General features: G+C 38.6%; 1 protein-coding gene across 8 annotated transcripts in view; it reads left to right on the forward strand.

Annotated features, from left to right (window-relative positions):
* The window catches only part of KCNIP4 (potassium voltage-gated channel interacting protein 4), a 1,058,683-nt gene that overhangs the window by 1,015,532 nt on the left and 24,930 nt on the right, over positions 1–18,221 (forward strand). For all 8 annotated transcript variants that reach the window (XM_023638705.2, XM_070262544.1, XM_023638709.2 and 5 more), the window contains 2 exons: positions 9,336–9,405; positions 16,681–16,751. In XM_023638705.2, the coding sequence (XP_023494473.1) occupies positions 9,336–9,405; positions 16,681–16,751 (141 nt within the window). The remainder of the gene's footprint in view (positions 1–9,335; positions 9,406–16,680; positions 16,752–18,221) is intronic.

Raw genomic sequence — 18,221 nt, forward strand, 5'->3', positions numbered from 1 at the left:
TCAAGGAGTCCTACTGATGGGGCAGCCACCCTCTCTCACAGGATTGCCATGCCAGGAAGAAAAGCAGGCTCTGGCATATCTGGCATCAGTAATTAAATCCTATGACCCAAAAGTGATGTGTGTCTAAAAGGCTTCCACAATTCCCAAGAGGAGGTTGGATTCCCCGGGGCAGGGCAGAGGGCATTGCCATACCACCAAGCAATTCTCCCAGTTGAATCCTACAATTCAACTCAGTTCTGCCACTATCTACCTGGAGATAGCATCAGATCCCACAGGTTAAGGGCTCAGTCCCACAAGACTGTCCTCCTTTTCAGATGCCAATTGCAAGCCCAAGTTGTTACCTGTGTTTCTGACCAACCAGCTACAGATTGGAGGTTCCCACGACCCCCTCCTTGGGTTTAATTAATTTGCTATGGTGGCTCACAGAACTCAAGAAACTCATTGACTCACTAGATTACTGGTTTATTATAAAAGAATACAACTCAGAAACATCTAGATGAAGAGATGTATAGGGCAAGCTGTGGGAAAAGGGCAAGGAGCTTCCATGCCGCCTCCAAGTGTGCCACTTTCTCTGCATCTCCACGTGTTCACCAACCCAGAAGCTCTCTGAACTCTGTCCTTTTGTGTTTTTATGGAGCTTCAGTACATAGGCATGAGTGATTAATCGTTGGACATTGGTGATTGAACGCAACCTCCAGCCCCACCCCCCGAAGAGGTCAGAGAAGTGCGACTGAAAGCTGGCTCTCCTGGCAAGCAGCCCCCATCCTTAGGTGGGGTCGAAAAGTCACACATGAAAAAAGACACCTTTATCTCTCTAATCACTTAGGAAGTTCCAATGGTTTTAGGAGATTTGTGCCAGAATCGGAGACAAAGAGCAAATACATATTTCTTTTTATAAATCACAGTATTACAATGTCACTTCTGCTTTTCATTCATTGAACAGAGTTTGTCACATAGTCCCAACCAATCATTAGGGACCCGGGAAATGCAATCTCCTCTTGTGTTCAGAAGAGGGAGAATTTGTTGATAAATAGCTACCACACATGAACTCTTGTTCTCCTTGCCTTGTCCAATTCAGCTGTTTCCTCTTGGTGTATCTCATGTGTTATTGCTGCATCTTCTTCTAAGTGTCCAGGATGCTTTCTGGTCTCTGCTTATGAACTTGTACAGAGCTCACTTTAGTATGATCTCTAATAATCGTACTGTTTAAGAAGGTAACTTCTTCAAAGAAGTACCAACTTACCTGTCGCCTATTCTTACCAGAGAATTGAGTGCTCATCTTATTTGGGTCATGATGTGAGTCTCCTCCTTTCTCTTCTCTGATCTGAGTGCCCAGTGTCCAGTCTTCGTGTAGTTCTGCCCACACTCTACCTGTGCTACATAGGCGCAGGCTTCCTTTATCAGGAAGAATAGTCATTGGACAAAACATGATGCCAAGACACTTCTGTTCTAGAAACCCAAGGTTTTCAGTTTAAGCCCCTCACAACTAGTGCCGTGTATGCCCTTCTTAGCAACACGGATAGGTGTGAGAGTTGATGAAATACATAGATGCTTAAAAGAGGTAGCATTACAGATATCATAAAAGGATCCCCAAGGAACTCTTTATTTCACAAGAATTTTTCGTTTTTTCCCATGATATTTTTGTATTATAATTCTTCTTTTGGGATTCCGGGAGAGGTATCTCTAAATGTTCAATAATAATTCTGAACCTAAGGAGGTGACATACACAAGAACAGGCTAATTTAAAGGAAGAGAAGATATCAGCCAGTAGAGTGGACAAATATTATCAAGAATATACATCTGATTTGCTTACCACTACAACCATTTCTAGAGCATTCCACCAGAGTTCTGACAACTTTCAAGAAAGCATTGAAAGGCTTTCTTATGAGGTAAAAGCATAGGGACTCAGGAGGCACCTCAAAAAATAATTTCTTTAGCAATTTCCCCTGCATACATGGATCTCTCTTCCAAGCACCGTTCCTGAAGCTTTTCCTGGACTGCTGTATTTCTAACATACTCATCCAAGCATTACTGGGGGAGAATTTCCTTTAAATTAATGAATAAAAGGCTCCTGGGTTTCCACTGACATTTATTTCCACTGTCGTGGCCTTTATTCTTCCCAGCTGCCATTTACAATTGCAGTATTCCTCTGCCTTTGAGTGTAAACTCTGATGATATTAGATAGAGTAGATTCAATTTATAATGCTAGAGTAGGAGACATAACTCATATCTGGTTTATAGGGTCATTGCATTATATCAGACCTGCACTGTACTGGGTCAACCACCCTGATGAATATCATTTAACCCTGGTGTAGCTGCATTGATGTTACAATGACTCTTTATATCATGGAGTTCTGCTTACGAAATTCTCAATTATTACTATTGTACTGACAGCTAATATTTAATGAGCAAATATTATGGATAAAAAGAAGGCTAGGATAATAATATAACATGCATTATATTATTAATTCTCATAGCAACCCTCTGGGATCAATAGTTATCCCCATGTTACAAAGAACAATGAGACTTAGACTATGCAATTTGTCTGAAGCTATACAGCTTTTAAGTGGCAAAGCAGAGGTTCAAGCAAGGTCTTTACTTAACTACAGAGCCCAGGAGCATAAGAATTTTACTATATTACTCTAAATACTACCTGGCAGCACATACCAGCTATTGTATGGACGTGAAGGTGCTTGTGATGTCCATGCATCAGCCTAGATCTCAGGAAACCCAGACACAAGGTGTGGCTCAGCAGCCCACCGTGTGGTTTATGGGTAAATTCCTGTAACCTCCTCAATCTCAAGCTCATCAAGTTTAAAATGAGGCCATTGAACTGGCTTACCTCTAAAGTTACTTTAACACTCAAGTTTCTGGATTCTATGATCAATAAACTGTGCACTGCCATTTTCAAATTATGGGAATGTGGGTAGTTTCTAAGTTAATATACTTATCTATAAAATAAAGATAATGCTGGGGCTGGCCCCGTGGCCGAGTGGTTAAGTTCGCGCGCTCCGCTGCAGGCGGCCCAGTGTTTCATCGGTTCGAATCCTGGACGCGGACATGGCACTGCTCATCAGACCACGCTGATGCAGCGTCCCACATGCCACAACTAGAAGAACCCACAACGAAGAGTACACAACTATGTACCGGGGGGCTTTGGGGAGAAAAAGGAAAAAATAAAATCTTTAAAAAAAAAAAAATAAAAAAAAAAAATAAAGATAATGCTAGCATCTATCCATTCACGTGAGATAATCCACGTAGAGCATTTAACACAATGCTGGAACGTAGACAGTGCTCATATGTATTAGCTTATCTTCATCAGTATCATCATAACCATGTTAATAGTTATTATAAAATATCACACTTTGTAAAATACAGTTATGCATCACATGACAAGGATACAGTCTGAGAAATGCGTCATTAGGAAATTTCGTCACTGTGCGAACATCATAGAGTGTGCTTACACAAACCTCGATGGTATAGCCTACTACACACCTAGCTTTGTGGTAGTAATCATATGGGACCACTGTCATGTATGCAGTCTGTCATTGATTGAAACATTGTTATGTGGCACATGACCATACCCATAAAGTATTAATATTAGTAGTAGCAAAGTATTAATTGTATACATTTACAACTGATCTTGACACTCACATGTATCATGACACTACCTGAGAGGACTGAAAACAATCATCAGGGGACACATCAGTAAGGCCCAAAAAGGGCCAACTGACCAATAGATGGTAGCTATGTGCTAAGAAAAATCTCATTCCATATTTATTGCATCCTGATCATACCATGGTGAGGAGATTAAGAAGCAATAAAGGAAACCCACTGGTCATAACAGATTAATGTCCCAGCCAGCAGACTGCCAGGACCCTCTAGTTCCTTGACATTTGATGGAGTAGTTCATTTAACTTGTCCTAAAAACCAGAAATTTTTCCAAATCACTTCACTGTCTAACCATTCATAATGAGATTAAAGTATATGTGGTGAGGAGGAAGATGGAGAGATTCTTGCTGGACTAAAGGCAATAATTTCCCCAAAAAACAAATTAAAAACTTTTCCCCCAAATCTCTCAAGCTACAACTCACAGTATATATACATATGTACTTTTAATCAATGTCCCTAGTTTTGATTGAAATGGCTTCATTTTGCAGGTAGCTCTCTCCAACACAGCCATGATGGGTGGCTCTGGAGGCAAACAAACATTGCGTATCTTCCCGAAGGAAGTATTTCACAGATGGTTTACCAGGAGGCCACCTTTTCAGCTCGAATGGAAAAACCGATGATAATCTGGAAGGCAGGATAGCATTGCAATCAATGGAGTCAGGGAGATATGAGTCTGATTCCATTCAACTTTAAATTCCATAAGAGCAAAAATGGAATATTTTCTTAACCCACTCCTATATCTTCAGTGCCCTAACAGTGCTTGATGCATGGAAGGCACTAAATAACTATTCGTGGGAAGAATAAACAAGTGGATGGATCTCTAAAAACTGTGTGACTCCAAATAAGTTACTTAATTTTATTCTCTCCAAGTTTGATTTTACTCATCTCTAAATAATCCTCACCTTTCAGGCTTAGTGAAAATGGTAAAAGAGATGATGTATGTAAGAAGGCATTGAATATCCACTCAATAAACCACTGTTATTGTGGTAATGTGGTCTCATAGACCATCAAGGCATCGTTGTCTGCATGAAAAACAGGTACATCACTTTATCCCCTGGAAAGATCTGTACAAATGCCTTGATGTCCTCTGATAATTTTCAGAATAACGATTAGGTTCACGATGGAAGCAAATTATTGCTGTTTGTTCATGGCATTCGGTGCGTGTCAAATCTCCATGTGATTCTGGTCAGCAGCCCTTCTAGACATGAAACTTTCTCATAGACTGGTAGTGGTAACACATATTGGTACAGTCTTTCTGGAAAATAACATGACTGCGCATTTGAAGAGCCTTAAAATGATTTAAACACTTTGGCCTTGTGATTCTCCTTCTGGGAATAGTTGTAAAGAAAGAACTACAGGTGTAGTCACAGACATATGCACTAGAATATTAATTACATCATTATTCTTGTGTAGTCTCCAAATGCTATAATCCCTTTAATATCCAACAATATGGTAAATACAATGGATACATTACTATGCAGCCATTAAAAAGCGTGAGATCGAAAATGTTCAGGATATTTTGTAAAGTTAAAAAATAAGATGCAATGCTCTATTCTTGTATTATTCCAATTTTATTTGCACGGTATATTAATATATGCTTAGATGAATGACCTAAGCAGTCTTACAGTAGTAAAATTATGATTTTTATTTACTATAATTTTTTTCTATAGACAACATATTTTCACAGAATAATCATTTGTTAATAATCAGACAAAACGTCTTTGGAAAATATAATATAGAAACCATAAGGGCTTGTAGAAGGTTATAGTAACTTCTCAAAGTAAAAAGGTGAGTGAGGCTTTCTTCACTTTCCTGAAAGCAGGGAATGCTACTGCTTCTTGGATCCTTCTTAGAGTGAAGAAAACCTGATAAGCGAATTCCTACTTAGATGTTCAGGCCTTGCTGGACGTGGTCAACAGAAAATATCATCCTTTGAAAATGACTCCAAGGGAAATGAAAAGAACTTACACTGTTAAATGTTTTGATGATGGTCATGGTAAAGTTTTGGTGGGAGAACTACTTCAGAGCACAGACATTTGGAGTATATTTCAAATAAGCCTCTGAGACAGGCACTGCTAAACGTTCACCAAATCTGTGTTCTAGCCTTCCTCCTGGGCACACGAGACTTCTCTTGTTGTTTGGGGTAGACATATTAAGTGATTTATAGGCAACAAAATGAGAGTGGAAATAGTGGGTACCACTTCAAGACCTGTTCCATAAACACCTCCCATGCACACTCCTCAATCATCCTTTTCTCCTCTGGATGAGATAATCACAGAGACCTCAGAAGCCACATGAAGACAGCCAAGGTTTCATTAGCCTCTGTCCATCAATGACTCTGAGAAGAACCATCAACTGATTTGTACACCCACCCAAATCTGTTGGATGAGCAAATTCCTTTTAATTTGTTATATATTTGGGGGCCTCTTTATTACAGCAGCAAGAGTTAACCTGACTAATACAGTCACCTTGTTTATAGTCTACGCTTAGCTGTTCACACGAGCTCGTCAGATTCATTCTCAATAGAGAGGTGGTTATACCATTGTTGTGCAAGAACCAGTCCACAAAAGATGTGAGGAAAAGATAGAGAAGAGGCCATTGTACCATTTTGTCAATCAGTAGAATCCTATACAACTTGACTAATTTTTTTCACCTTAAGGTAGTAAAATGCGTTGGTTTCCCATGCGAATGTTTAGAATAAATAAAAAAATCACTGCTGTCTGGATTGATAGTTTTATCATCTTTGACATTTGACATTTGTCTTTGACATTTTTTAATCTTTTTCTTCTATTTGTATGTAGGCCTCGTGAGGGAAAGACTTGTTTATTGCTTGTTTATTTTTTGACTTGTTTATTGCTCCTGCCCCAGTTCCTAGAAAAATTCCTAGAGTAATAACCATGCAAGATGTATTGGTTGAAGATGTAAATTAATGTAATGAATGTGAAATGGATAAAGACAAATTCACCTGGTGAGACTTACCACCCTAAAACTTGAGCAGGAGCTTTCAGCTAGCAGAGAAAGGATTTCATCTGACATAGACATGTAATTAAACATAAAACAAATACACATGAGACAGTCGATTTCTATGTTCTATTTCACCTTAGGAGATATATCTATCATACACATCTAGATACCAAAGGCAGATGACAAGTTTGCTGCACACAGATGTCCCTTCACGTCTTATCTTCATCCCTTGCTGGCATCATTTTAACTCCAAGGCAAGTTTCCAGCTCTGACCTTGCACAAATTCACCCCCTGATGGCAGCGAGCCATGTAGTTGTTCTCTTCTTACCATCCCAAGCAGATGGCTCAGAGTTAAATAGCCAATAAATCACAATTTCCATGCAAGAAAGGGCCCAACTACAAAGTGTTTGTTTGTTCTTAAAATTGGTTCTGTTGCTGCCAAATAATAGTCATTTAGCTAAAACTTTGGAGTAATTAGCTATATATGTGTCATCTTTTGTTCTTCTTTGGAATTGTATATATGTCATTTGTTTGTATATTAGTCAGGATTCTCCAGAGAAACAGAATCAATACACAGAAAGAGATTTACTTTAAGTATTTAGCTTATGGTATTGTAGAGGCTTAGTCAGTCCAAAATCTAATAGTGGAGGCAGACAGGATGGAGACTCAGGAAGAAGTTGCAGTTCAAGACCAAAGGCAGTCTGCTGCAGAACCAGGAAGAGCCGATGTTGGAGATCATGCCCAAAGACCATGCTGGAGAATTCCGTTTTCCTCAGGGAAGGTCATCGTTTTGTTCTACTCAAGTCTTCAACTGATTAGATTAGGCCCACCCACATTATGGAGGGCAATCTGCTTTACTCAAAGTCCACTGATTTAAATGTAAATCTCATCCAAAAACAACCTCACAGAAATACCCAGAATAATATTTAACCAAACACTTGGGCATCATGGGTCAGACAAGTTGACGTATAAAATTAACCATCACAGTTTGCTTTCTCTTTTTTTTTTGGCTCATTTGTTTTTGTTTGTCTTTTCTTTGTTCTAATCCTTTTAGATCCTTGGGATCATTATTTCCACAGACCTTACCTGATCCAAAACCTTGTGATGACGTGGAAAGTTCCAAGCCCATATGCCAGCTCTCCCACTGGCCAGCTGGGTAACAGGTCACTTTACCGCAGAACCTCCAGTTCTGCTTCAGTGAACAGAGATACCTAAGTCGTAGGTTCATTATAACAATCAAATGGGAGAAACATACATTGACAAGCTCTGTAAACTCAACATCATATTGAAACTATTAATTTCAATTTTGTTTATGTATCAGAGGTCCTACCTTTCAAATCAACAATGAGAAAATAGAAAATTCCTTATGTGAAGCACATTACAGTTGTGAGTAACTGGCTCATCAGAATAAAGAAAGATCAAATTAATAAATCAAATTTTTGAGTGGACAATGATTTTAAGGGTTAAAAGAAGCTTTACAGACCACAACAGATGATTGTTGAAGATCCCAGGAATAGTGTCAACTTTAAAATACACAGAGTATTCATGTCTAAAGTCAGGGAAGTTAGCATACCCCTGATTCTCCCTCCGTGAATTCTGGGCGTGTGCCAGGTGGTGCGGGGCTGCTGTGACAACCGGAGCAAGGAGCTCAGGTGAGACGGGACTGTTGATGAGAAGCTACTCAAAAGGACTGGACAGAGCTTATTACTTTCCCACCCTCGATGTCCAATTAACATACCACATGTGATCGGATGTCGGATTGTTACGTGATTGTCAGCCTCCACTGCTCCAGGAGTCTCTACACCTCAGATTCCTGACCAGACTGTGCTTGTAACTCCAAAGCGCGGACGAAGTTTCTCCCTCACCTCAGTCGAAGGTCGATTTGCTTAGTCCTCATCTTTGGCACCGAGGCAGACTTCTCCTCACATGTTAGATTTCAGTTCCTTTTACAGAAAATACCCAATCCACTCTCAGCAGGGTAGCCTTGCCCTCTAGTCTGCCAGGTCAGTAGCCCAACATTAGTGGAGTTCCCAAGGCAGTATCCATCCGCCTTAAATAACTTCACCCATAGGACAAAGGTGGGAATTCGTTACATTCAGGCCTGTTTCTTTTCACACCCTCCTCTTCAGAAATTCAAAGAATCGTGGGGTCCTGTCTCATTCAAGGTCTCTTGTTACAAACCATGTTATTGTGGACTACTGAACAACCTGTTAACAGAAATTAAGAACTAGTCCTGCTTGAAATTTCTTAGACCACCTTAGACCCAAATGGAGCACACCATTTTCTTACTGAACTAAAGATTATGTGCTTCCAGCAAATCTCCAGAGAACAAAGCCCCAAGATCCAGCAAACCATATCGTCAGCATCTTGGAACGTCCTTGCTGTATGAAAAACAACGTAATTTCTTCTTACCTTGTTGATAATAAATATGTGTTCTTGAAAGTGGCGGTGTGTTTTTGAATGTGCCAGACCAACTTTGATACTTATACTATGCAAAGATTTTTATATCTGCAATTTTTTCTTCATTCAGTGAGAACTGGAACAAAGAGAAGCTTATAGTGTGCTTTTATTCTCTTTGTAATAGTGGATGGGTGGTTAACTTCTTTGGTGCAGCTTTGCAAAATAGTTTGTTTCAAAATGAGAAAAAAATCAACTGTATGAACACTTTGCTTATATTGCTTTTCTACCACTTTCTCTAGGAATGCCCCAGTGGTGTTGTTAATGAAGAAACCTTCAAAGAGATTTACTCGCAGTTCTTTCCACAGGGAGGTAAGTACAAATGTGGACTTGTTAACATACTCTCAGAGTTAGAATTATGCTTGCAATCTTGAGTTTGGTTTAATCTTTCACGACGTGACTCTACATTTTTTAATCTTTGTGTAAAAGAATTAATACACAGCATGCAAGCGCACATGATTTTCAGTACATCATAAAAGTGAGCTACTTACAAACTATCAAACATCCAATAGTTCACTCTTCAGTTTAATACAACAGGTAATATTACTGTGTGTCTTGTACTATAGTTCTCGGATGCACAATGCCTTCTGACTTAGTTCTGGATATGCCACAAAGTTCTTTCACATACCTTAGAGGTCTCATTTGACTCTCCTAACTCTCAAAATTAGGACAAATGTAATTATCTTCAATTTTCTTATGTGAAATCTGGGGCTTGGAGAAGTTAAATGGTTTACTCTGGGTCACACATCCACTAAGCGGCAGATCTGGGTTAGAACCTAGATTTTTCTGGAACCTCACCTAGTGTTCTTTCTGCTGTTTCTCTCTCTTTCATTAACTCTTTACTATCACCCTTCTCCCCACATCCAAGAAAATTAATACCCTTCTAGATATTATTTTAATTGGAAAGAAAACAAGGAGAGCATAATGATAATACATACATGTTAGAGATGAGTGAAGAGAGATATTTGCCACTGGACCTTACAGTCCCTCTTTCAACCACCCGATAGGATGCTCACGTCAGACTTGTCATACAGCCTACGGGATGCCCAGCTATGTAGTAGGTGCTGATAACATTAGAGAAATAAGATGTGATACCCGCCCAAAAGAATGTTGTAGTATGGTGTAGCAAAAGGACAATGTCAACATCAAGTGTAAGTGTGAAGATAGAGGTTAAAAAAATAGTATTATGAGAGCACAATGTTATTGCAATTAGACTAGCAAAGGACAGGGGGGGAAAAAAAAGGAGGTGATCCGGATAAATTGAACCCGAGCTGATGTAGCATTCATGAGGCGCCTGATATGTGCTTGGCCCTGGCATGCATTACCCCTCACCTTCCAACAACCCCAGCTATGACTCTCCCTTTTTAATAAGTGGGGAAACTAAGGTGCAGAGAAGTCCGTCCATTTCCTTGCCATCATCTTTTTTACTGCTTTCTGCTTAAAGGAGCTGCCATCATCTCACGCCAAAATAAAGACAATAGTCTCTGACCTAGTCTCTCTGATCCTGATCCTCTTCCTTGCTCTCCCACCATAGTCTATCCTCAACGGGAGCCAGAGTAATCCTGTTAAAATGTAAGCCAGACAATGTCACTGCTCTGCTCAAAACCTTCCATTCTATCAGAGCATAAGCCACAACCTATATAGTGGCTGATGAGTTGTGGTCGCTAGTCTCCAGTTCCCTTTCTGACTCATCCTTTACCATTCTCCCCTTCGACTCCCTACATTCCAGCCACCCTGGCTTCCTTGCCATTCCTCCAATACACCAGTGATGTTGCTGCTTCAGGGCCTTTGAATTTGCTCTTCCCTTTTGCTGGAATTCTCTTCTCCTAAATATCCATCTGCATATCTCATCACCTCTGCCTTTATTCCAATGCCACCTTCTCAGTGAGGCTTTCCCTGGCCTCCCTATCTTAAAGCACAACCCGTTAAACATTCCTCATGACCCTTCTCTGCTTTTTCCTTCTCTTGAGCACTTAAGAGCACCTAATCATATATATTTTACCTCTTTTTGTTGTTGTTCATTGTCTCTTTCCTCACTAGAATGTCATCTCCAAGGGAACAGAGGTCTTTGTCTGTTTCGTTCACTGCTGTATCCACAGGTCTTGAAATAGTGACGACAAATAGTCACACTCGATAAATACTTACTGCATAAATGCATGAGTACATGAATGGGTGAACATCATCCACCTCATAACGGTGGCTATACCAGTACGATGGAATAATATTTCTAAAAGGGATTCTGAATGTATACAACACTTAAATGTCAGTTGTTTCACATAAAAATTAGATTCTCTTTTGACTTTCAATCCATTTGGTTTTAGATATTTCAGTGGATTGAAGACAATTTTGTGCATGGATTATCAAAATAGAAATTTTTCTTTAAAATAGCCTTTTAAAAGAATTAAATTAGAATTCTGAGAAAACACAGGGTGACGTATTATTACACGAACTTGAATATGTTGTTGGTGATCACACCCTCTCTACCCCATCTCATCACTAACAGCCCACAGACAGGCATTGGTCATAGGGCCTAATGCCAGGATTGTAATGGACTCATTCTCTGCATCAATAAAGAATTTGGAATACCACTTGATTAACTTATATATTTCTAAATTATTAAGAATCATGGAATTTTTAAATAAAAGTCATGTTTACTATATATCTAAGTGTCTGCCAACATAGTGATAGCTATTAATATCAAAGCATCTGGCCAAGCAGAAATCTTTATTTTTTTTTATTGCAAATGAAAGTTACTAGATGCTACAAATTGGATACAGCTCCACATTAAAATTTTATCTTTATTTGAAAAATAACATTTCAGCATTAAAGAACATCTAGTTAAGCACAATGCTTTGCAAAGGATCCTTGTTACAAGATCTAAAGGGATTTGAGGAAAAATCACTCTTGCACTCAAAAGTTCTTTGATTATTCATGTTAATTGAATGCATAAATCTAAAAGTACCAGGCATTACTGAAGGAAATGAAATATTTTAAAGAATGATGACTTACAATTTAAAACATTAATATGGTGCATGCAAATTATATCTTGCAGTGCTGCTAGAAATGGGAAAATGTCCCAAGGAAGAATGTAATCTCTGATGACAGGCAAATTCATGTTATGGCCATCCTCACACTTCTCTGGCGTCATTTATTTACGTTGGTGGTCTGAAAGCAACAGGTTTCTCTCATTATGAGCAGTAATAATGATGGATCCATAAATCACAACATCCCACCATTTCTTCCAGGAAAATGCTTTGTCTTTTCTACAGAATCTCCTGCAATTTGTATCGTGTCAGACTCTTAGTTTTCTCTACCGCTTAGCAAGATGGTTTACCAAGCACAACTTGTTTGGTGTTCTATATGTCAGCACAACTGGACTAAACAGAAGCTTCTTGTTTGTAGGGGATCAAGTATGCCCTCTATAAAACAAGCTGAAAGGAAATGGCTGGTAGGCGCTGTTACCTGTATCTTGCAGCAATAGTTTTTCAACTCCACAAACAGTGGAAGCTTTAGTGTGGAAGCTGTTAGCTCACAAAGCATTTTAAAAGCTCATGAAAATTGCAGTTTTCTGGGCTACTCCTGGTCATGTTGGAATTTTGCACTTACTTTTTGACTACACCAAGCACCTGATAAACAGCTATTGAAAGAATGTACGAATGAACTCCAGTCAGAAGACTCTAAGTCATTAAACATTTATCGAGCAGCTGCTGAGTGCAAGGCGCTTAGACGGCTTCTATGGACATAAAGTTTTTTTTTTTTACTTTAAAATAACTCCACCCACTGAATATCCTTCTTGTCCTATGGCAATAGTTTTAAGAATTTTCAGGGTGATTTGTGGAGGACTTATTGAACAGAAACCACTATTCAAGTATCTAAGCCTGCCATACTATAGTAACAGTACCATGAATTGTATATTCAAATGCATTCAACTAATTCCATCCCTTGTGCTTAAATTCAGGCAAGACTAGGTATTTAAGGTGGGAAGAAAGAAATCAACCAGACTGATTTCAATCCACAGACCTGGCACATGATAATCAAGTGCATTTGTTCAAATACTCTGAAATGTACATGTATCGATAGCTTTTTTCAGTCAAGGGTTTAGTTGGTATCATCATTGTGGTCTGGAAATAATTGGGTTAACAATGTTGGACTAAGCTGAGAGTCCTGGGTTTGTGCATGGACTCTGCCACCATCAAGGTATGTGACTCAAATGGTTTATTTCTCTTGGCCTCAGGTTTTTCCTCTGCAAAATGTGGAACAGCATTTTCATAACACTTATAAAATGTGGCATGAAGGAATTCCCAGTCTTCTTCCTATTCTAAGATCCTTTATTTTCAAGAGTTGCTGTTGGAATGTCTTGATTTCATTACAGACTCTACCATTAACTAGGTGACCTTGCTAAGTCACTAAAAGTACCTACACCTGTCTTCCATCTTTGTTAAACATTGATAAACAGTTGACATCCAAGATCTCTTCTGTCCTAAGACTCAATACATTTTGTCCCCCAACTGTAAAACTTTAACATTTAATTTTAAACTTCACAAGTGAAATAATAAGAAACTGAGGCAATCTTGGCATATCAAATTCAGTAACTATTTTTGTTATGTATGAGCAAATTTAGTCAAAGAAGACCATCATGTCTTGTGGGAAGAAGAGAGACAATGGCTATCTTTTGAGCCCCAAACTGTACTGAATTCTAGAATCCAGCATACAAGTTATTCATCCTTTTAACAAATATTTATTTTGTTAAACAAATGTTATTTTGTTGAAAAGAAAACAGCCAGATGAAAGCAGACCATAAAAGCTTCTGTGGGCAGTTTCCCTTTTCTTCATGCACCCACCTCTGTGCCCAGCCAGACACTTCCAGTGCCTTAGCTCCTTCCTCTCACTTGAGGCTAGTAGCATCACTCCTCTCCTTTAAAAACTTTCAGTCTCCAAATGTCTGCCAGAAGAAATCCAAACTCTATCAGAAACCTCAATGCCTTTTACGACACAATTCTGCTAGTCTTTATTGAGCATGAAGTTGCATCATATTAGAACTCCAGTCTCTTAGACACAAAATAGGGATTTCACAAAAAATAGGAACATTTTTGGGTGAAAATGTATTACATCTGTAAAAAAGTTGATCACGTTTCTATAAGGCACTTGAAATAAGAGTGGATTATCTATGAAAGAATAATAATAATAGCTATTGTTTTATTGAACATTAATATGTGCCTAGGACTGATCCAAGCACTTTGCATATGGCATCTTATTTAATCTTTTCATGATGGTTCCATGAAGTACATACTGGTTATTGTTATCATTTTGTAGATGAGGAAACTGAGTTACAGAGCGGTTAAGCAACTTTCCCCAGATCGTGCAGTTAATATTTGGTAGAGCTGAGATTCAAATTCTGGCAGTCCGACTCCCCTATGCTATGGACAACCATTCTCTGCACAGTATGTCTAGGCTGGAAAACTGGCTTAACATCCAGGAGAATTGCCAAGGTACATTTAGAGGCACAAGAAGTCCTCTGTACCACATAAGTTCAAGCCTTGAGAGTGTATGTCCCATGTGTCAAGTTTTAAAGCTAGAGCAACCCCCTTTGAGAAGAATGGTAATTATTGTATGCTCATGTTATCTTGTTTTTTAAATTTAAAAGAATTGCCAACATGGTCTGTTCTGCTTGCTAAGGTAAAAACATTTACCCTGATTGTATTAATAGGGTAGCAAGAGACCTGCTTAATGAAGGTGTTTATAAAATATGCAAACTCTCTTATTTTTCTCCCCTGAAAATAAGTTTAACCTACCACCTGTCAACTCACATCTCCATAGGGCAATAAATAGTTCAAGAAAGTCTGTTTGAAAGTACTGTTGAGAGCAAAATAACTTTATAAATAAAAATAGACTTCCAATTCTTTATGAGGGAACTTCCCAACAATCACACTAAGTTGATTACAATTAAACCCCTGGTCCCATATTTCAAAAAGATATCTTCCTACAATCCATCAATGCTAGACAGACATCCACTCCAGATATAATTGTTTGACATATTATTTATACCCAATTGTGGTGCCTGTTTAATTCGTCAAAAACAGTATTAATAATTTACATATTTAAAAACAAGAGGTTTCTCATATCATATTTAAAGGTAAAAGGTGAAAGAAAATGCACCATCATTTTGAGAAACTGAGGATACGGTCTACCTTGTGAAATATCTGGTCTTCTATAGAGTTTACCACTGGGGTGAAGCATGCAGGAAAAACAATCTATAAGTAGGCCATGGTCACTTGAGAGCTGGGAGAAAAGTTGTTTGACCTCTGACCTCCTTTATTTGGGGAAGACGTTTCTATATTCCTGCTACTATGACTTAGTTTCTTGACAGCCTTAAAAAGCAATTCATAAAGTAAAAGGAGAAAAGAAGTTTTGTTAAATCCCAATAAAAATAAAGGTTAAAAGTTATTAAATAGAAATATATGAGATTTTAAACAAAAGACAAAAGGTTAGAGCCAATAAGCTGAAAGGTTGCAAATTTTTTAATATAAAAAAAGGTTAAGATAAAAGGCTAAAACCCATGAGATGAAACATTTAAAATAATCAAGTAAATTTGATCAAGGGTCAAGCACAGAAGCACTTAAAAATGAAAACCGTGCACTAAGAAAAGAAAACAATGAGAAAAAATGTATATTTTTCAGAGGAAAAGACAAAGCTCAGAGATTAAGGCGACAAAGGAGAAATAGCAGAAGAGGAAGGAAGGAAAAAATTAGAGGAAAAATCCTACAAGCAGCAAACTACGAGGCAGTGGTGGATTTCAGTGTTATTAGGCGGCCTCATGAGCGTTGGGGACAAAGCGCCATCTAAAACAACCTACAGTCACCCAAAGCCTCAAATCCCACCCCAGACCTCAGCAGAGCAGGAGCTCCCTGCTGCATGTAACTGGGAACCTTTAGGACCACACAATCCCCTTCCAACATGCCACAGAAACTTCCCAAGTCACCACTGTTCCCAATTCATCAGGCAACTTTCCTGCTGTGGCGGCTAGCCTGGTCTTTCAGTGAGAAAGACTTGAGTTGTGTCCCATTCTACTCCTTATTAACTGTGTGACTTTGGGTAAGTTTCTCAGCCTCTCTGAGTCCCACTATCCTTATCTGAGTTGTAAAAATGACAAATGAACTAACAATAACAACACTAACAATAGCAATTGATCTCTGTCTCATTATTATTATTTTCATTATTTTACTTCTAGAGATGGTCCCTGTCAAGCACCAAGCTGTTTCCAGATGCATCTCACTTAATCCTCACACCCATTTATGGTATCATTAGTCGTCCCAGTGTCAATAACATCACCCAAGTCTCCTATGTTCAGAATATTTCCAGCCAGAAACTTACAGAATATCTATCATCAATGGCCTCTATGTAGGTAGCTCACTCCTCTGAATCTCAAATTACAAACCTCTACTGAGAGCAGGTGACAGCTGGGAAGAAAGCACAAGTTCAAGGAGATAGAGCAAACCTCCTGAATGAAGGGAGGCCTGGGCGTGCTGCACAAGTCTTATGTAGGATATGGAAACACTGACTTAATGATATTTCCTTTTCACATTTCAGACTCTACAACATACGCACATTTTCTGTTCAACGCGTTTGATACAGACCACAATGGAGCTGTGAGCTTTGAGGTAAGTCCTAGACTTGCTTTAACATGATTTGACTTCAGACCCACTGAAAGGGATTTAGTCTTTTTAGTGGGAAAATTTGAGTTTGGTAGTTTGGTAATTTTTGTTTTTTTGCTTTTTGAGCCCTTTATTCTCCTTTTTCCTATTATTACGGTAAGAACACTCAACATGAGATCTACCCACTTACCAAACTTTTGAATGTATAATGCACTATTATTGACTGTGGATACGATGTTGTACAGCAGCTCTCTAGAGCTTATCCATCCTGCTTAACTGAAACTCAATGCCGATTGATTAGTAGCTCCTCACTCCCCCTCCCCCAGACCCTGGCACCACCATTCTACTCACTGATTCTCTGAATTTGACTATTTTAGGTATTTCATTTAAGTGGAATCATACAGTATTTGTCTTTCTATGATGGCTTATTTCACTTAGCATAATGTCCTCAGGTTCCTCCATGTTGTCACACACTGTAGAGTTTCCTTTTGTTCTAAAGATCAGTAGTACTCACTTGTATGTATACACCACATTTCTTTATCCAGTCCTCCTTCCATGAACATTTAGGTTGTTTCCACATCTCGGCGATTGTGAATAGAGCTGCAACACAGGAGTGCTATTATCTCTTTGAGATCTTGATTTCAATTCTTTTGGATAAACATCCAGAAGTAGGATTGCTGGATCTTCTGGTAGTTCTATTTTTAATTTTTTGAAGAAGCGCGATACTATTTTCCATGGTGACTGTGCCATTTTGCATTCCCGCCAACAGTGTGCAAGTGTTCCAATTTCTCTATACCCTCATCAGCACTTGTTATCTTTCATTTATTTTTGATAACAGACATCCTGATAGGTGTGAGGTGATCTCTTATTGTACTTTTGATTTGCATTTCCCTGATGATTAGTGACATTGAGCATTTTTTTAATACCTGTTAGCCATTTGTATATCTTCTTTGGAGAAAAGTCTGTTCAAGTCCTCAGCCCATTTTTTAACTAGGTTATTAGTTATTTTTTACTACTGAGTTGCAGGAGTTTCTTATGTATTTGGAAATTAACCCCATATTGGATATATGGTTTCCAAACATTTTCTCCCTTTCCACTGGTTACCTTTTCACTCTGTTGATAGTTGCATTTGCTGCACAGACACTTTTTGGTTTGATGTAATCTCACTTGTTTATTTATTTATTTTTTTTATTGTCTGTACTATTGGTGCCATATCCACGAAATCATTCCCAAGACCGACATCATGAAGCTTTTCCTCTACGTTTACTTCTAGGAATTTTATGGTTTCAGATCTTCCATTTAAGTCTTTAATCCATTTTGCATTGATAACTGTGTATAGTGTAAGGTACGGATCCAGTTTTATCCTTTTTCATGTGGATATCCAGTTTTTCTAACACTGTTTGTTGGAGAGACTATCCTTTCCCCATTGTGTGTTCTTGGCAGCCTTGTCAAAGATCAGCTGACCGTATATTCATA

Source organism: Equus caballus, chromosome 3 (genome assembly GCF_041296265.1).
Source record: "Equus caballus isolate H_3958 breed thoroughbred chromosome 3, TB-T2T, whole genome shotgun sequence".
NCBI classification, from domain to species: Eukaryota; Metazoa; Chordata; class Mammalia; order Perissodactyla; family Equidae; genus Equus; species Equus caballus.